Below are 19,941 nucleotides of genomic sequence, written 5' to 3' on the forward strand. Positions count from 1 at the left end.
CGCCTGTCAGCCTGTTGTTGACAGTGTCACTTTTACATGGCAAACACTAATGTGACATTTGAAAATGTGCTCAAAAGCCTATAATGGTGTAGCATACATTAATACATTGACCAAAAGTAATTTTTTAATTTTAGTATCAATTAAAAATCTGTATGTTAAATGCCATGAGTTTATTGTATTCATATCGCTTTACATGTATGAAAAATATTTATATAATTTTTACCACTATTTAAAGTTAAAAACTCTTGAAGTGGGTTTTACTGTAAAGTAAAAAGTATGTTTAAAAAAAAAATACAAATTGAAACAAATTCATTGTTAGTAGCTAATACCAAAAGGGTTTTTTCGACCGGAACAGCAGTCTTTTCATAAAAGCTCAAAATATGTGAATATTTAAAAACATAAACATACACACATAAACTGAGTGACACTGAGACAAATACTTATATTTTAAAAGCAATAAATAATAATAGATTATGCCCATTTACTACATATTTCCCAACAAATTACTTTGATCCTTAAAATGAAAACTTGTTCCAGTTGAATATCTTGAACCAGATAAAAATTAACGTCACGTCGCTGACCATTATTACATAACTGATAAGCCGAACTATTAAAATGACTTAAAATGAGCAAAACAAAATTCAAAGACAGGTCCCAATATTTGCGAGCGCTCGGTTTACTTTATTCCACATACAGAAAAGAAAAAATCTATTTTTACTTACCTTAAGATTGAGTGAATATTCAAGATTTCTTCTCAGGCACGATTCAGATGTTGAGTTGTGCTGACTGGAGTCGTGATGTGAGCCTGGCACCTCCTTTGTTGTCCCGCAGAGGAGGCTGGTTGTCGGTCGGCAGCTGCTCTCTCTCTCTCTCTCTCTCTCTCTCTCTCTCCCTCCCTCCCTCCCTCCCTCCGTGTCTTGCAGTGATTTTACATTCAGCCCCGCCACAACCATCCCTCCCTTTCTCCACACACACACACACACACACACACACACACCGCCCCGGTCCTCTACGGTGAGGCTGCTCCACAAAGTCTTTCTCGAAGTTCCCTCACGACTCAGAGCGAACATTTGTCTGTATACATGTTCAAACTCTCTTTGATCATAAAAGAACATTAACGACATCAATTAGTTTCTTAAATATAATTAAGTGCAGCCTATTCCAAAACTAGCCTACATAATTAGTATACAAAACACATCGTGGTAACCTTGACTTGCTGAGTCAAGTTTTTTTTTTTTTTTTTTTTTTTTAACTTTTTTAAAAAATTAAATGAATATAGCTGAAGTTCTAAGTGGCTTAAATTTGACTCTCATTCTGATAGCACATATTCACTGCAGAGGATCCATACACCGTAAGTGATGTAATGCTGAATTTCTTCAAATCTGTACAGATAAAGAAACTCATCTACATTTTGGATGGGAGTACAATTTTCATTTTAGAGTCAATTATTCCTTTAAGACAAGGTACAAAGAATGTTCTTGTGAACTGTATGATTATATGATAAGGATAACATTAAGAATATTTGCTTGGGGTCATGAGTGACCCCAAACATTTTCTCTCTTAAAATATTTTAATTATCATCCCATCCCTGTGGCATGGCTCACCCAAGTCTTTCTTGCTTCTCGTCCCTCATTTACAGATTACTTCTCTCTAATTAACTTTATTTTCATGCTGTCTCAGCAGATTGATTTTAATCTTGTCTTTGGCAGAAACCCATATTCAGCTTTGCCAGGCTGTAATGAGAAACAATTGCACCATGCAGCAATAGCCGCTAAAAGTAAATGTGTATACATGAACTGATTCATAAATTAAAGAGTCACTTCTATGTTGCACAGACAGAGGGCGTGAGGTATATTTTGAATATTATTGAATATTTAAAAAAAAAAAATAAAGTTTTTGAATGGCACATACTGTGCATTTCTGTGATATTTAGATTTATAGAATGAATAATTATTTTAAATAAATATTTTTTTATGCAGGGAATGTAAACATTTCATATAATTAATTGATTTAATTATATATCATTTATATTAAGTTTTAAATTAAAATTTTATTAAGTTGTGTGTGTGTGTGTGTGTGTAGCTGAAATGCTTACACCTGATATTTCATCATGAGTGAATAGAAGCCAGTCGAGCTAAAGAGTATAAGACAAAACTCACAGTGGTGCAGTGTGTACACAATACATCAAAATAACAGCATTGCTCATTCCCTCCAAAGTATAAAAACAGCCTGTGCTTTGTCTGCCTCATATTTCATTATGTATCAGCACAAGACCCTTGATCATTCATTTGATCCGGACTGATCTGAAGAGGAACCATCAAAGATGATGTAGACAGAGTCAGCAGAAAAACCCATGACTGAAGTATGTGAAACCTTAGATATGTACTATGTCCATAATGTTGGACTATTGATGAAACTGAATTGTCCTGTTGTTTTTCTAGCAGGTGCCCCCAAGTGTTTCTTTATACCATTACAGACTAATTGTAGCAGCACACTATAGAGGAGGCCTAAAAACACCATCATTTCCTAAATATAAAGGCTGTGTTTATATTATGATATACAATACTATAGCAACAACAAAAAAGAAAGGAAAAACAAGTGTATATGTGTGTCATCTTGTTTTAAAGAGAGCTGTGGGATCACCACGGAGGGTCTCGAGTCTCAAGTCTCTCTCAAATTATATTTATTTGTTTCTCCAGCTGCTCCTTCAGTTCCAGCTATGTCTAATATCTTGTCTTCCACTCGTTCTCTGAACAGAGATTGAGATATGGCTTTTAATTAATGTATGAATTTGTGCTTTTTCTAACCAAATTATTAGTCAAATGTTGGTAGGTCGATGTTTCTTCCATTCGATCATTTACAGACATTTTCCATCTACACTGTGATTTTCTCCAAATCCACCAGTGTGCTCCTCAGGTCTGACACAGAAGTCCTGTAACATCTCCATTAAAACAATTCACAAATTTGCTAAATAATAAGTCTAACCAACTTGCAACTCCAATGGCTACTATTCATGACAGGAGTCAAGCCATCGCTTTAAGATTATTGGACTTACTTGATCGCTCTGTCTTGCTAGACTTCTGCTTGCAGTTGGGACAACTCATCATTTCTGAGATCAGTTTCTCCCATCTTCAGTTGGAGTGACAAACGATAAAGACGCAGAGAAAGGATTTTTTGAATGGGCCTTTACATTGGTTTACAATGATTTGACAAATCTGTTTAAAATCATGATTAGGAGAAAGTATGCAAGAAGAATTTTCTTTATTACAACCATGGTAATTGTAATAAAAAAAATAAAGATTTAAATAAATAAAGTTACAAATAGGCTAGTAAAGTTGTAAATGGTGTTAACATGTTTTTTTTCCGGTTTATGCTACTGAAGATAAACAAAAGCCACAAGAATATAAAAAACAGAAGGTTAATAGAGTACAGTGATATTAATTCCTAGTTTTAATCCGAGTTCTCTTCTTTGTGCATCGGAAGAACACAAAATGCAAATACTTCTGCAATAATCATTCAAACAAGGTCAAATAAAATGAAATAACTTGTTGTTTCCCCTCTATAAAAATAACCCTCTGAATAGATTTAAGAAAATAAAAAAAACATCTTTAAGTATAACAGGGGAAGTACATTTCCCTAAAACAGTACTTAAGTCTAAGTGCATCTTTCTGTAAACATTGCTCAGTATAAGCTTTTTGTATTACAAGATTGCACATGATAAAAAGGTATTTCATGATGGTTAATATTTATTGTTTTCCCTCATCCTGTCCTTTCTTAGGTGGCTGTTCCTTCTCAGTTCCTTCTCTTTCCGAACCGTCCTTCACCACTGCTTTTGCAGTGTGCTTGCCTGTGGTCTTCAGTATACTCTTGATGCCCAGGTTGTCCACATTAAATGCTGTGACACCTACATTGACAGCAGACTGGACTGCAGTGTCTGCAGCTTGTCCTGCCTCGTCTCCATACCTGATCACAAACATGGGGGATATTCTGAGCCAAATGACCTGACAGAAGTTCATGTTGTTGACTATTGATTCTAAAGGATATTTGAGAATGGCAAACATCTTAAAATGAACAGAACAGTAAACAGACAAAATGTTGCATTCACCTCAGTTTTAATTCAGAAAACATTTGATTGGAGATTGTTAATAAAAATAAGCACCTTCTCAGCAACCACTGAATGGACAATAATGGTCAGTAAATAAGGAACTGTGGGTAGGTTAGTCAGAGAAAATGCATTGTGTTTTTACCCGCCACCATTTATATGCTGTTAGGGGGGTCCAAGAGGCTTCCTAGACCCCTAAATCTGAAAAAGCAACAGGAAAGAGTAAATTAATCCAGTTCCCAAAGCACCGAAGTTTGGATAGGTATATAGTAGGGGTGTAACGGAAGTCAATGTTCGATACGTACCTCGGTTTTTGGGACACGGTTCAATACAAGTTCGGTACAACAGAAAATGTATTTTTTTATTTATTTTGAACAGACAGTAATGCTACATGTAGCATGAGCGATTGTTTTTTATTTTAATTAGATTAGATAATTTCAAGATTTAAAGCAAAAACAGAACTTGATTTGTGAAATTATGCTACACAAGACACCTGCACAAAACAAAAAGAGCTGATGGACAGAACAAAAATGACAGCAGGTGGCGCTTATGGAACAGCAGTCATCGTGTTTCCTTGGGCATTATATGGAGGTAAGAGGAAAAGAAAATAGCATCAAAGTTTTTCTGGAGATGGTCAGTTTCTCTCAAAGATACATTCATAAAAAAAAACCACATATTTGTCTTCCTGGATTTTTAGCATCGTGAATGGTGAGCTTGATCTGCCTGGTACAGTACATTCTCCTCTTTACAGACATCACAAAAATTCCACAAAAATAAAATTTTGGGAAATGATGGCTATGTAGTTTGTGTGGAACACAGATCCACACAAACCAGTGCATCTCTAGAACCCCAAACTTCCCCACAATGCTGATTTACAACAAGCAGGTGATTTTTAGAGCTCTTTCATGGCATCTCTAAACTCGCCATTCTTGTTCTGGATTTGGTGTGTAGATCGTCTCTTCTTCTGCTCTTTCCTGTGGTGAAATTACACAAGTGCCCCCTTCTGGATTGAATACCTATGACTGACTGTATTCATCGTCTGACTGCATGAACCGAACCGTGAAATCAGTTCAGTGACAGTTTGGACAAATACATGTACCGTTACACCCCTAGTATAGCAAAAAATAAAAAATAAACTAGCAGTATTGGACTCTTGGGTTGGAAGAAGAATAAAAGGAAAGCAGAAGAGAAACAGTGAATCAGTGAATCCTGAAAAACGATAAATAAAAAACACCTACTTGTGCGTCACAGTAGTCACGGTCTCTGAAGTTATACTTTTGCCAATGGTCTTTGCTGCGGTTTCCAGACTTGACCAGAGAGTTGACAAACCTATGGAACACAGTATGCATCTAAACATGAACTTAAACACCATTTGTAAAGTTATAAAGGAGCTTGAATATCTTAAAGTTTGATATACTTCACTTAATTTAGCAGGACAAAGCCTTTCAGAAAATTTGAATGATCTATTTGTTTACCTTGTAAGCTGCTTCCTGCGACTAGCTTGGCTCCGTCCACGTTGGAGCAGTTGTCTTTACTTTTCTTGATGGATTCTGGGATGAGTTTACCACCATGTTTTTTTATGTGTGGAGCAAGTTCTTTCCCAACTTTATCAGCTACAGCAGCAACCCCATCCACTGGTGAATAAAACGAAATGTTTAATACATATAGAGCAGCTTTAAATATTTCAGTTTAGGATAAATCTAGTTACACCATTGTTTTACCTAGATACTGGCTGACTTTCACAGCACCCCCAGTGGCCTGCTTAGCTGCATTGAGGCCTTTGGTGACCTTGGGGCTGACCTCTGATGGGGTCTCCTCTGGAGTGATGTTTCCTCGTAGCTTAGATGCTCCTTTCTGGATGGCTTTACCGGTAGCTTCAGCTCCTCTCACAAGCCCCCGACTCAGCCAGGAAGTCCCTGAACAACCACAGTGGAAATATCACAATACCTTTAGCACTTGTTTTCCCTCAGAGTGTATCAGAGTGGCCTCTAGTGGCTAAGTATAAAATGCACCAATAAGGTGTTCAGTGCTCTCTTAAATAAAGGTTCCAAAGAGGGTTTTTCGCAATTATGCCATAGAAGAACCATTTTTGGATCCCCAAAGGACCTCTCAGTGATCAGTTCTTAACTTCTTAAAAAAATACACTAGCTATCCAATGAGATTCCTTTCAAATTTTCAGGTTATGTTACTTTAATCTTAAAGTTCAGACCTGCTAGAATGTTCTGTGAAATTTTTTCGCTCCACAGAGGAAGCATTTTTTCCTCCCCTCCGGGTGTTTGGGTTGAAGATGTTTCTGAAGGAGGAACTTTCCCACTCAGGTTAATGTCTGTTCCTGCAGTGCCACCTTGTTCTTCATCTACCTTAAAAAAAATCCCTGTCAATTTTATAATTTTTTCAATTAATCATACATTTTAGCAAAATCAAATCTGAGCTTGGGTACCTGGACCCTGAGCTGTGCCAGAGTGGACAGCTGTTCCTGTAACATATGCCTGTCTGATGCAGGCAGCTCTGAGGACAGCACCACCCCAACATAGGACCCCGGCACTGCTGAGGTGGTATTGGCAAATGTGAACACACCTTTGTTGCTAAGAAAGACTGGTGAGTCGGGGTACAGTGGGTAAATCCAATCACAAACCTGCAAGCACAAAATGTTATCAATATTTAAAGACTTTTTACTGTACATAATTTTTTACTTTCCTTTAAACCGAAATGAATTAATTTGGCGTGAAAACAATTCACTCACAAATTGCTAATAAATAAACAGTTGCAAAGAAACAGCAAGTAACACACTGAACTAAACATACAAAATCATACAAAAATAAGTAAATAAATAACAACAACACTGAAATAGTATTTTCTTGTAAATTGTTCTCCAAATCATATTTGTTTTAATTGCAACGTTAAAGTTTTTTAATTATTTTTTATTAATATATTTACAAAATTTGTTAGTGTGATTAATCATGGTTTTATTGTATTGACATCCACAGATTTTAACAAGAACGTTTTAGGATTTAAAATTTTTAGAGATTAAACCATCTTTATCAATAAAAAAAAAAGCATGGTTAAGATAAATAAAATTTTCTGCAAATGTAATTTATATTTTCAAATAATTGATAACTTTTAGGCTAGAAAAATTTTAGCTAAATCAAAATCTAAAAAAAAACAAATAATGAACTTAAGAAAAATGTTTATAATATCATGCATAATATTTAAGTGTGCCAATTTATTTACAATTATTGCAATTTATATGGGGGAGATCATTATATTTTTGGGGTTCGGGGTATCAAAACGTTTGATGACCACTGGTTTAAACTACAATAAAGATTAATGTTGTGTATTTGGATGTCATCATATGAGGGACAACTCAGGTCAAATAAGACTGCAATTATATTGCATAAGTTTGTGCATGATGTGATTATTCAGAAAGCCACACTTTGTTCTGGATTGCTAAAGTGGGACAAAAGACCACTGTGGAAGCATGCAGCAGTTAACACGTGGACTCCACATGTCCTAAATCAAGCCACAGAGCTGACGCTCAGCCGTTCAATGAGATTTCTATTTGCTGAAACAGCATCCAGACCGACTCTGTACAAAGAACCCTGGCATCAAAGACTGTTTCTAGCACTGAACAGCCTAAACAGACCTAAAGCCTTTGATTGTAGCAACCACACAGTCAGGTTGGACAGGCTTTTGTGGGTTTGACAGAAGAGGTGAAACTGTGAAAACACCTGTTTGACGTCTGAAAGTGAAATGGTTCTAATCCATGTCAGATTTGAGGGATAAAAACAACCAAATAAAAGAAGTCATCTTAAATACTATCTATCAAATAAGCCATACTAAATAAATCCCAGGCCTCTACTTCTCTTTTGCTCTATAATGCTCAAGAAAGTGTGTAATTGCATAACATGAAAAGCATGACATCATTCGCATTTATTTTGCTGTCAGCCAAGAATGTTCAACAACCAAACCCTACGTAGACGTAATTCTTTATAAAAACGAAAGAAAAAACACCCAGGTTTAAGTGATCATCACAAGACTTCTCTGGTGTGCAAGGTGAATCTATACAATTCATATCAAGGTGATGAATAGTTTGTTTATAGCGCAAATAAGGGTGTATATAATGCAATGCTATATGACCAAAGTTTAAAACAAAAGACTTTCATAATATTATGAACTTAATTCATGCGCACATACACACACAAACACCTTTTGATGATTCTTAATATTTGTGTCTTTGGCAGTAAAAATATTCATCTATAAAACGGGTTTGAAAAATCTTAATATTTTAAATTAAGTTTAAGTTTTTCTTATCCCATTTTTCACAAAGTTCATTTTTAGCATAAATGAATGCAAATCAATGATAATTTAATGATCTTTTATTTTGTTTTCATTTTAGGTCTAGTAATTTCGGTGTGCTTTTGTCTTTTTTTATTTTTTGTTATTCTAATATTTATTTATTTCAGTGTTAGTTTTAGCACTTCAGCTTTAACTATTTACTTCTCACCCAATACAACATCTCTAATTTTTGGTTTAAGTGCTTTAAATTTTTGGTCTAAAGTATGCAAGTATACATGGTCTATAAGGATACACATTAGTAATAAATAAAAAATATGATCCAAATACTATTTACCTGTAGGTAGGCTGGGGCAAAGCCGGCACTACTGTTCTGGCTGTTGTATATGATTATTCGTAGGAAGCCTGGATAAGAAGGGGCGCTGACTTGACCCTCAGCAGAAACGAAGAACATCTGCACCCCACTGGGCAAGAACAAAATCTCCATGCCAACCTCTCTGAGATTGACTGGGGCAAACACCTGGCTCTGAGTTGTCTGGTTAGGAGCAGCTTGAAATGGCCCGTTGCCTCCATGAGAGAGTGACAGATGCCCTTCAGACGGTTGTGGAGTGTAGGCTGGAAGTTCAGCAGGTACAGTGCAGCCCGCCGCAGGGGAGGCAGGGTGAGCAGAGGCCCCCCCTGAAGCTGGGAGAGGTGTTCTGGTGGTAACTACTGGCTGGGGGTCCTGGAGGACAGGAAGGGTCGGATAAAGGCGCTTACCCGAAGTCGCTGTGGACTCCAGCACCCCTAGACGATCAGTGATGGTGCTCAGAGTCTCGTTCATCCTCAGCTGCGTCTGTCGCGCGAAGTCCCAGTAGCGCCCGACGCATCGCTCACCTCGGGTGTTCACCGCTAGCCCTGTGAGAAGATGCCGCCTGCCCAGTTCGTACAGAAGGAGCGCTTGGTCCTTATTCCCCATCTCATCATACTGAAGCCCTGAGTTCAGACACTGCAGCGCTTTCTCATAGTTCTCACGAATGGTGCGGATTTCCGCCGGTTCTGGGGCCTCCATTACCGTGCCACGAAGCGCAAATGTACTATAACCTTTCTAACGAAAAAGTATTTGAAACTTTAAAGGGTGGCATCTTTAGCGTGTGCTTAAAATAGTAATGAAGAGATTTTTCCCCATGAAGTCACTCGACGAAATTGTTTAACCTATTGTCACACAGCAGGTTAAACCAGATTACGAAAAAATAGTTCTTAGAGATTCTGGTCACTGACGCTATGCTGATGTTCAAAGTTGCACAAAGCCAGCCCGAAAAATAGGGGTATCCGATCGTCTCCGTTCATACCCAAAACGAGTTAAGCGCCAAACTTGAATATAAAGAGGTTGGGGTTGTCAAGCTGCGCTCTAATGACACTTATTAAGAGTGCGCGATGGACAACCTGTGCGGTTTCGATCGCTTATGTTTGGCGGCCACACATGACTTAAGCGTTACGAAATCATTTTCCCATTCATAAAAGCCGGTTTACAATATAAACAAGTTCTCTTTCGTAAAATGAGACGCGAGTCAGTGCGAACGGCAGAGGTCGTCGTGACCCATAAAACCAAATTACCAAATGCTACTAGGCAGAAACAGATTTTACAACGGAAACTGAAATGCAACTTGTTTCGCTTATTTGTGTACATGATGCTGCACAAAGCATACAAGTTAAATACATGGTAGGCCTATACCATAAAAGAGAGAATCTAAAGGAAAGACAAAGTGGTACAAAACCATTAGTTAATTTCAGCCTTCAGACTAGCTTTACAGACAAACAAGTCACAATATTGTTGACTACTTTATAGTCTTAAACAACCTATGATAAAAAAAAAAATCACGTTGAGAAGTTTAAACACCAAATTTAAAAGCAATAGTTCAATTTACAATAGACTTAAGTGCTGCAGTTAATTTGTTGACACCAAAACATCAAGAGAGCGGCAGAAACTCCACAATATCTGAAACACCAGATCAGGCATTAGGAAGAGGGTCAAATCCAAAACACCCACATTACAAATGCCTCCTTACATTGAACTCTTGTATTTCTCCTGGTTGGGAGACCTGCAGCCCCTAGATCAGGGGTGTTAGGACCAGAGCCCTGCATAGTTTAGATTCAACCCTAATTAAACACACCTGATGCAACTAATTAAGTCATTCAGGCTTATTAGAAAGCTACATGGTATGTGTGTTGAAGTAGGCTCCGGCCCTACAGGAATTGAGTTTTACACCCCTGCCCTAGATGGAGTTTATGAAGTTCCTTCAAACATGGGCTGATCACTGTCAGCGAGTAACCAGAGAAGGCATCGGGTTTTCAGGCTGCCAAAAACCCACACCCAACTGCTCAATTTGTTTCACAAGTATTGGGGGTTTATAAACTATACTACTTAAACAAAAACCTTAGTGCTGTTATATATAAAAGGAAAGAGAGAGAGAGAGAGAACTGAGATTACATAGATACAAGTTAAACTGTACTGCACTGTAGTCCCACACATAGTTTTAACCCTCTGGTGCTCCTTAATTTGGGAGTCACACTTTTGATCTTAATGGTCAAAAGTGACCACATACCTAAAATGTAACTTTTCGCCCCAGTAAAATCAATGTAATATTTTTGTTCAAAAATATTTTTTATTTTGAGATAATTTCATGGCACTAATTATGATTGATATCTCCACATTGAAAAAAACAAACATTTTTTTTAAATATAATCTTTCAATGAATGCAGAATTTTATAAAAATTGTTATACATCTTAGCCCAGCTATTTCAAACTGTTTTATCACATTCTTTGGTTATTATTATGCATAAAACACACACCACATTGGTGGGAATACTAAGAAAAAAAACAACAAAATAAACAACAACCATCGACACATTTCAAAATTTTTACATTTTGTAAAATATAACATCACATTTTTATATTAGTGCTACAAGTATTACAACATCAATATTGTAAAAAATAAAATAAAATAACATTTGAATTTTTTATAAATTTGATTTGTATTTTTACAAGCAACTGCAATTGGATTTGTATTGTAAAGCTAAGTTCACTGTTATCCCACTGGTTACTATTGTGACTATCAACATGTTTACTCATTCTATAAACACACTCAACAAAACTAAATATATGTGAATGCATATAGTAATACTAGACACCTCAAAGATAATGTGTACCAAAAATTATTTGTCATCTTTATGTTAACATACTTTACTAGCCTTTTGTTTTGGAGCGTTGCAAATAAATACCAATTAAAGTCACAGCACCTTAAGGTACCGTCACATGGCAAAATAACCATGGAAACAGAGTATACGTTTCTTTACTGTTTTTTTTTTTTTCTTTTTTGACCCAAACACTTTTTAGAATTTTATAAATGGCATTTTTATTGGCATTTTGAACACTGAGATTAAGACATTTAAAACACTTAAAAACCTTTTCACTATTATTTTAAAACTTTGATGTTTAAATAAAAGAACAATGATAATTCCTGGAATTCTTAATTTCTTAATTAAAAGAATTAAGAAAGATGGTAAGAAGTAGGCTATAGCAGCATATCACACTGCAGTTGCCACTGCTTGACATTACTTATCACCAACCCAGATTCAAAGCTGAGAAAGACTGTAGATGTGCTACCCATATTGAGAGTGTTTAAGGATGTTTACACCAGCATGAGCTCTCATTTAAGTCTGAGTCCTGCGAAGACCGCTCTCCATACGTGATGTAGGACTCAACAATTCACTGCATGGGCCTCGACCAGGGACTTCTTGAGAATTGAGATTCTCTGCAGGTCTCACACTACAAAGCCTCTATAAATCAAATAAAAAGATCTTGGTAACATTTTATTTCAGGGTCTTTTAACTAGTTGCTTATTAACATGGATATTACTAGAATATTAGCCATTTATTAGTACTAATTAAAAACATTTTACTGCCTTATTCTACACTACCTTATTTTGAATCCTTAATCCCCAATACCTAAACTTAACAATGACCTTACTAACTATTAATAAGCAGCAAATTAGGAATTTATTGAGGGAAAAGTCATAGTTAATAGTGAATTAGTGTTCCCTACTCTAAAGTATTACCAAGATCTCTGTACAATTAGATACAGCAGGGCTGAATTCAATATCTCAAGCACGAGATCACAAAGAAAGAAAGAACCCTGACATGTTTATAGCACAAATGCAAATTTCAACACATAGCAATCAGGAAAACTGCTTACTCCACATTTCAAATGACAATATACAAAGTAATTAATTACTTAATGTCAATGAAATGACTGAATGTTAATTAAACTGACAAATTCTTCCTTATCATCCCTGGTGCTGCTGTTTTCTCTTTGTCTGACAGCCAGGGAAATCAGGTGGTGTGGGTATAAACAAATATCAGGACATGTTAAACCCAGAGCTGTAAATTACATTTGCGCTTACTATAGTTCAGGAGGATATAAACTTGAAGTTTCTTCTCCCTCACAAGTAAACCCATGACATCAACACTAGAGAATTCAGAGAATGTAGTATGAACACTCAAGGTACTGACGTATGGTAGCCTGTTTGGAGTTCTGATGTGTATTGGCCTAAGATCAGCATTTGTATAGGAGTTATTTGATAACGTATGTGTATGTATACATTGTCTAAAGTTTGCAATAAGGAGTTCTGTATGCTGTGTAACACAGATTGGACTGGGTCCTTGCCATTCTATCATCTTGATGTATTGCAGCAGACAATCTGCCGGCAGCTGAACTATAGCGATACATTTCCATTTCTCATACATGCTGAGAACTGTCCATGCCAGTTCATGGCTAAGGCCAAATTGTGCCAAAAGTCTGCAGGGAGATATGATGGAGTTTCACATATTTCTGCAGCTCAGCTGGCAAAGCATGGCATTAGTTGCTTTGGTTAAAGTTATATGCATATCTGTAAATGTTGGGGAAAAGAAACAAATGAGTAATTAAATATGCATTTATTTTGTAAAAAGAAAAAAAAGAAAACCCCATATTTATTTTTAGTTGTTTTTACCTACATTTTCATCTGAAATGTAAATTTATATGACACTTACATGTATTGTAAATAAATTCAATTCAATTCAATTAGAATGTATCTTTCTAGCTATTTTAGTCATTATGTTTTAGTCTTTTCATAAATGGTGAAATTTGAGACAAATGATTAAATATGCATTGTTCTATTGAATGTTTTATAAGAAAATGACCATTTCAATTCATGTTTTCATGTAAATTCCTGACTTCTATGTGTCTGTATGCCATTTAAATTCACTTTTAAGTTAGATTAAAATAGAATCACATCATCATTGCTACTTTTAGTCTTGTTTATGTATGTCTATGTCCATAAATGTTAAGAATTTAAGATAAATTATTACATACATTTAATATTTTTAATACTCCTCTAAGAAAGATACCTTTTTTATAATTTTTTTAATTATATAAAATAAAATAAACATAACATCCATAAATGTAGAAAACATGAGCCAAATTATCAAATATACATACTATAAATGTACATTTTCGTGTCTGTATGACAGGGTGGGAGTTGCTAGGCCACTAGAAGGTGATTCTGTCTGAGCTGTCAGAGAAATACAGAGACTTCTGAGACTTAGATTGCTATGCAAAGAGCATCATCTCAGCTGGGAAAAACTGGAAGACGGGAAATCGAAAGAAAGGAGAGTGTGCTCGCCATAGACTCTTCCTCTGACATGCTCCACTTTGTAAACCTTCCCATAGTGCCGAGAGAATTCCACAGAATAATCCTGACTGACACACTGCTGTTGTCTGCCAAAAAGCTTCTTCAAACATGACGCTCTTGTCAAAAGCAGTAGAGCAGACTCGGGGTGAGCGAATGATTCATTTTCAATGCGAGCCATTCCCCCTGAAGTCAGCACACAGTCTGTAGAAAACGGTTCAGGCGGCCTTGCCGTGATGCCGTGAGTTAACATTCGACCTACTTGTGCAATGAGAATAAATGCACCAAAGCTGGGCTGAATCGCCTGCATCAGGGGAATACAGTTTTATGGATTAGAGGAAAAATCAGCCAAAGCACTGTTCTTATCAAAATCCAACAGCATTCACTGATGTGCCTCAGCGCCGGCATTAGCTGGAGCAATTAGAAAGACCCAAAGGACAGGATCAGACACAGCAGGACTCAGGAAGAGTACCAACAGTCCCCAATGGGCATCTGAGCTGAGAGTGGAACACTGCCAATATATGTCTAGAGGCAGAAATTGCCCTCAAACTCCCATCCTTGCACAATTTAGGAGGAAAGCGAATACTTCAATGAATGTTAAAGAGGTATTTTAGCCAAAAACAAGCATTTTAGTCATTATTTACTCACACTCATGTGGTCCCAAACCCTCATGTCATATGACTTACTTTCTTCTGCAGGAACACAAAAGAAGATGTTTTTAAAAAATGGAAAAATGTTTTGTTCATACTCTTTAAAAATTTGTTATTTTCCATTCAATTCCATTCCATTTGTCGATAAATGTATAAAATGTACAACAAATGGTTAAATATTAAGGAGACCCGCACATGACATGCAAGAAAAAATAAATAAATTGTGCGCACAATTTACTAATTCGTTCCCTCAATGTACTAAAACGTGCACACGATAACTATTGCGTTCCCTCGATTTGCTAAATCGTGCACACGAGTTAGCAAATCGAGGGAACGAATTAGCAAATTGTGCGCACAATTTATAAATCGAGTGAACGAAATAGTAAATCGAGGGAATGCAATAGTAATCGTGTGCACGTTTTAGTACATTGAGGGAACGAATTAGTTAATTGTGCTCATGATTTAGCCTTATATTTTTTCCTGCATGTCATGTGCAAAATATGCTAAGTATATGTCTCTGTAAAATATACATTTATCTACAGATTTTTTTGATGTTGTAGATCTACAAAGAAAAATATCTTCTTAATTCACTTAAATTAAGTTTCAAATTTAATTGGAAACTTACAGTTATTGCTATTATTATTGCTACTATTATTGCTCTTAGTTCTTTTTTATATCTATATTTACATGTCTGTATAACACGTACATTAACTTATAAGTTAGTTCAATTAAAGTAAATAAAATGAAATAGAAACCATTATTGCTTTGTCTTTTTGTATCCACACCTTTTTGGTCAAAAAAATAAATAAATGCTCAAACTTGAGACAAATAATTAAATATACATTTATATATTTAATGTTTTGTAAATCTGTATTTGTAAAAAGCCTCTTTTTGTCCATACACCTACACAATTAAAATGCCATAGTAAGTTATAAACATAGGGTTTTATGCTTTATCTTATGTTGTTAAATTTCTGTTTATTATATTAGTGTCATTTTTTTTGTGTGTTTAGTGTGTGTTCATGGAAAGTTTTGTTTAAGACCAAAAATTACAGAACAGTTCTGAAAGACCCTGCCTGGCCGAAGCCTGTCATTAAGAGTCATACATATCACTAAGACAATCAAATCCCAATTACAGCAATTAAAGCATGAATGATGGTCTCATATTTTGTTAGTTATGTGAGGCATCCTTTTGGTTTTAACTGAAACGTAAATCAGCTGCTAAAGAAAGTGAGAAGACATCAGTAGAAATGAGGGAGGAACGAGAAAGTGAGAGAGATGACAGGAATGAAACGGAGAGGGAGGGGGGATTCAGAGTACAACAGCTGGACAGTCGATATCCAGCCCGCTGTTGAGAAACAGCTCTCCAGACCGAACGCATTCAGAAACGCTGCTTCCTCCTCTGCTCTCAATACAAACAAGTGGCAACTATCTCAGCGTGCGCTATAGCTTAAGGAAACCCATGAGCAATTCACTCCAGGACCCTGAGATGAGCGCAACGGATAGCTGTGTGATTTAGTGCTGACGTTTTTGTTTGTTGTTTTGCATCACAAAGGTCAGTATTTCTACTATTTTTACTCAGAAAAAAAAGAAAGATAAAATCTGATGTCATTTTCAATTTGAATGTTCAAAAACTAAACTGTTCTTAAATATTCATACTGACTTAAATGTGCATTTAATGTGCTTAATTCAAATTATCAATATGCTAAGTGATTTACCGTCATCAGGTATTTCAGTCAGTCTCAAATCTCTTTTTCTCCTCTCTCTGTTTTTCGCCATCCCCCGTCCCCTCGTTCATTGATATCCTCTGTGGAGTTTTATGTCTGAGTCATTTTCTTAATAGCCAGATTCTCCTTCCCCGAGATTCTCTAAATTGAAATCCATAAACGGAGATTAGAGGCGTACATCGTAATGACCCGCTGAACTTCTCCTGGAATCGCAGGCAAACCACAAGAGGAACGGAATGATTTATACTGCCGCAGGGATTCTCATCTCATGCGTAAATTGAAAAGCTGGTGGGGGGAACGTTCAAGTCGACTGAGGAAACGTCCAGGAAAATAAGTGTGATTTCCCATTTGTTGCTGTCTTCTAGCACGTCTCTGCAGACGAATGCATCTCAGAAAAAAGATAAATCACAACCCTTTATGAGACTCTCAGGGCCCACAGTGGCACAGACGACTGTAGTCCCATACAATGAAGCTTAGAGGGCTGAAATATGCCAGCAAACAAACAAATAGCAAGTTTTGTGTTGTGAGGTTAAGGCACAGCCAAAAAATAATTGTTTTGTCCAAACATCTGTGTACAATTTTTAGGGTTCTGGAAATGCAGCACCTAAAATGCATTTGGTTTGCAATAGGTTATCCGTTGTTGGGATAGTCCACCCTGTCCTCATTTAGTTTGGCTACTTATATTCTGCAAAATATCTTCTTTTGTGGTCAAGAGAATAAGAAATTCATACAGGTTTGGAACAACTTGAGGATTAGTAAATGATGACAGAATTTTCATTTTTGGGTGAAACATCCCTTTAACTGCATTAGTTAACTTTATTATTATTATTTTTTCAGCATTTTTCAGTCTTAGTTCATGTTAATTTCAACATTTACTAATGCATTTTTAAATCAAAAATGGTATATGTGAGCTATTAACAGATGAATAAAAGTTGCACATTAACTAATGTTAATTATATCAACAAATGAGATTGAGATAAATTGAAATGAAAAGGATTCTTGCACAGCTGAGGTGACATCCGCTAAACTGTGCCCATCTCAGGGGAGCTAAAAGTGAATCATGTAACGCTGCCTGCTATTTGAGCTTGAAAATACGAGAAACTTTTCTGCTCAAAGCTGAATGCATGTTGGTCTTGTATAAGCTCAGATTTTGAATGGCCACAAATGAACCAGCTTTGTAAAATCCACATTTTTGATACCGACAGCCTGTCAAAAAATGATTTGAAATATTGCTCTATTTAAATTGGGAAACGTAAACTTTGTGACTCGGGTACATCTCAATCTATTATTCATGAGGCGTGAGTATGCATGCTGTGTAAACAACTGACTGACCTTCTGTGTGCACCACTGGGCCGGTGTGACCACCCCAAAGTCCTAATGGACCGGCGGTGGCCTATCAGAAACCTGCACCAGCTTATGAGCCCACTGATATGCAGGTTGCCTGGATACAAAAAGCATAATTAAATGTGATTATCATCCTCTTCACATTCAATCTGAAGTATTTAAGTGTTCTGGTTGTTTTTGTGTTTTTCGAAACTATACGAATCCAACATTTGTCAAAGAGAGAGATCAGATAAGGAAACAGTCAGCTGTGTGTCAGTGAACTCTGGTGGCTTGATGTAAAATATGACTGGCCTGATAGAAGAATAAAATTATGACAATATTCTCATCAGGATGATGCATTGATCAAGAAATGGAAAGCAACAGCAAAGCAAACTTTGGAAAATGTCTTGAAAAAAAGTCTTTAGGAGCTGTAAGAAAAAATATTTTAATATAATTTACTTAATATATTCCTAATGATATTATTATATTTTAATATAGTATCATAATTTGTATGCTATAATATATACTTATTATATATTATTCATTTAAAATATGAACTTATTATTTATTCAAATTAATAATAATAAAAAATATTGTGAAATGAATGTATTATTGAAATTTGAAAATTAATCTTTGAAAATTAAATTGAAATGTAATCATTGTAATTTAATAAATTCATAATAAATTTAATGCATTTTTGTTCATTACTATTTATAATTTATTCAAAATTTCATAAATTAAATAAACAGATTAAAATTTGACCTAAAAATGCTCCAGTAGGAAATTTTCGGGGTATGGAATAACATTAATGTGTCCAATAATATTTTAAAACATCTTCTGAATGATCTGTATGATCTTATAAGTTCAAATGCTTCTAATCCTAATATGTAATGTTAATATTATATAATTTAAATGACGGTTTGTTGTTATTTGCAATTTATTAAATACTTCACAAAGTAGCTATACAGTAGGCCATTAGTGGGAATGTAACAACATTAAAGTTAATATCCAATAATATTTTAAAATATGATCTGTATGATCCAAATCATATGTTCACAAGAGCTTAATCACAGAGTTTTAAGTGAACACTAATAAGAGTAATAATTTAAATTACAAAACAGCAAACTAATTTTAAAAAGTGTCTAAATAATAATTGAATCTATCTTTATCTATCCTATCTTCTAAACAGATCCCTAAATCCACCAGCTATGTCTGGGATGGATGGGTCGGTGGAGGAGATAAATGGTACAGAAGTGGACAGTGAGAGTTTCCTGAGGTTCAGCCCTAAATCTCTTTCTACCGGGGCGGCCGCTTCCTCATACGGACGGACTGCAAATGTTTACATCTACGTCTCCATCTTCCTAAGCTTGCTGCTCTTCCTCCTTACCCTGTTGATCATTGCTCTCCACAGGCTGAAGAACATCATATCCTCTAGTTCTTCATACCCAGAATGTGGCAGTGAGGCCGGGAGCTCCTTCACTAACATGGAGATCTGCAGCATTTCCTCACAGAGATCCAGAGTGTCATCGCTGTCCGGACAGCAGAGAAAGACAGATTGATTACACATGTCTGAACGTTCTGATATTCTAGAAGATTAGAAATATTCTAGAAAGTAATTTGATTTAAAAAAAAAAAATTATAATTCCACAAACCTTGAAATAGACTGTATTAAAGCATTATCATAAGGCTTTGTGTAATTTTGGAAAAATATTAATGACTTGTGTATCTCAATCATATTATGTACATACTGTTAGGAAGAAACAGCTGAAAGGTTAGTGATCTCAGCAGTTATGTGCTGGGTGAGATGGATCATTGGTGATCTCTTTTGCACGTATGTTGGTTGAACAGTAACTTACCTGTACGAGAGATCTGTAGAAAATTTGATTTTAAGGCTTTATCAACAATACATTCTTTACTTTATTAGGGAGTCAGTATTGCCATACAACTCTGTGTCAATACTCTGCACAATGGCGCAATAAACGGAGTAAAACGTGTTGGCTATTTTTTGTGCTATAATCTGCCATTTAGTCTGAAATCTAGACATCTAATGCAATGACATTCACACAGGCTTTAAACACGTGCTAATGCAATTGGCGCCAATTGTATTCAGGTATTTGCGTCGCTGCGTGGTGCCGCTAG

At 35.9% G+C, this 19,941-nt stretch overlaps 3 protein-coding genes and 1 long non-coding RNA gene across 5 annotated transcripts in view; 1 reads left to right on the forward strand and 3 right to left on the reverse strand.

Annotated features, from left to right (window-relative positions):
* LOC113054447 (serine/threonine-protein kinase DCLK1-like) overlaps positions 1–859 on the reverse strand; it is a 50,390-nt gene extending 49,531 nt beyond the window's left edge. Inside the window, exon 1 of the mRNA XM_026220021.1 lies at positions 723–859. The gene's annotated coding sequence lies outside the window, so the exon portion shown is untranslated. The remainder of the gene's footprint in view (positions 1–722) is intronic.
* A 2,451-nt stretch (positions 860–3,310) lies between these two features.
* LOC113054450 (spartin-like) lies at positions 3,311–10,460 on the reverse strand. 2 transcript variants are annotated; one of them, XM_026220023.1, is made up of 8 exons: positions 10,444–10,460; positions 8,733–10,124; positions 6,543–6,737; positions 6,312–6,462; positions 5,824–6,018; positions 5,578–5,736; positions 5,341–5,431; positions 3,311–3,963 (listed from the first exon to the last, which is right to left on the reverse strand). In XM_026220023.1, exons 2-8 carry the CDS (start codon positions 9,444–9,446, stop codon positions 3,747–3,749), a joined length of 1,722 nt encoding a protein of 573 aa, XP_026075808.1. In that variant the 5' UTR covers positions 9,447–10,124; positions 10,444–10,460; the 3' UTR covers positions 3,311–3,746. The 2 variants fall into 2 exon arrangements, with proteins under 2 accessions (XP_026075808.1, XP_026075809.1); XM_026220024.1 differs by adding an exon at positions 4,248–4,303 and having other exon boundaries at positions 3,876–3,963; positions 8,733–10,446.
* A 5,564-nt stretch (positions 10,461–16,024) lies between these two features.
* Positions 16,025–19,425, forward strand: LOC113054457 (serine-rich and transmembrane domain-containing protein 1-like). Its single transcript, XM_026220037.1, has 2 exons — positions 16,025–16,307; positions 18,992–19,425. The coding sequence occupies exon 2, from the start codon at positions 19,011–19,013 to the stop codon at positions 19,359–19,361; it is 351 nt and encodes a 116-aa protein (XP_026075822.1). The 5' UTR covers positions 16,025–16,307; positions 18,992–19,010; the 3' UTR covers positions 19,362–19,425.
* On the reverse strand, positions 17,525–19,832 carry LOC113054459 (uncharacterized). The gene is made up of 3 exons (XR_003277382.1): positions 19,659–19,832; positions 19,190–19,331; positions 17,525–17,920 (listed from the first exon to the last, which is right to left on the reverse strand). It is a non-coding gene; the product is annotated as an uncharacterized LOC113054459 (long non-coding RNA).
* Positions 19,833–19,941: the final 109 nt, after the last annotated feature.

Source organism: Carassius auratus, chromosome 35, assembly GCF_003368295.1.
Source record: "Carassius auratus strain Wakin chromosome 35, ASM336829v1, whole genome shotgun sequence".
In the NCBI taxonomy this organism is placed as follows: domain Eukaryota; kingdom Metazoa; phylum Chordata; class Actinopteri; order Cypriniformes; family Cyprinidae; genus Carassius; species Carassius auratus.

Excerpts from the sequence above, each read along its gene's own strand:
- LOC113054450 (XM_026220023.1), bottom strand. The coding sequence starts at position 9,446 with ATGGAGGCCCCAGAACCGGCGGAAATCCGCACCATTCGTGAGAACTAT. Across the intron at positions 6,738-8,732 it reads TTGCCCCAGCCTACCTACAG|GTTTGTGATTGGATTTACCC; the intron begins GTAAATAGTATT and ends TTGTGCTTGCAG. Across the intron at positions 5,432-5,577 it reads CGCAGGAAGCAGCTTACAAG|GTTTGTCAACTCTCTGGTCA; the intron begins GTAAACAAATAG and ends TGTGTTCCATAG.
- LOC113054457 (XM_026220037.1), top strand. The coding sequence starts at position 19,011 with ATGTCTGGGATGGATGGGTCGGTGGAGGAGATAAATGGTACAGAAGTG.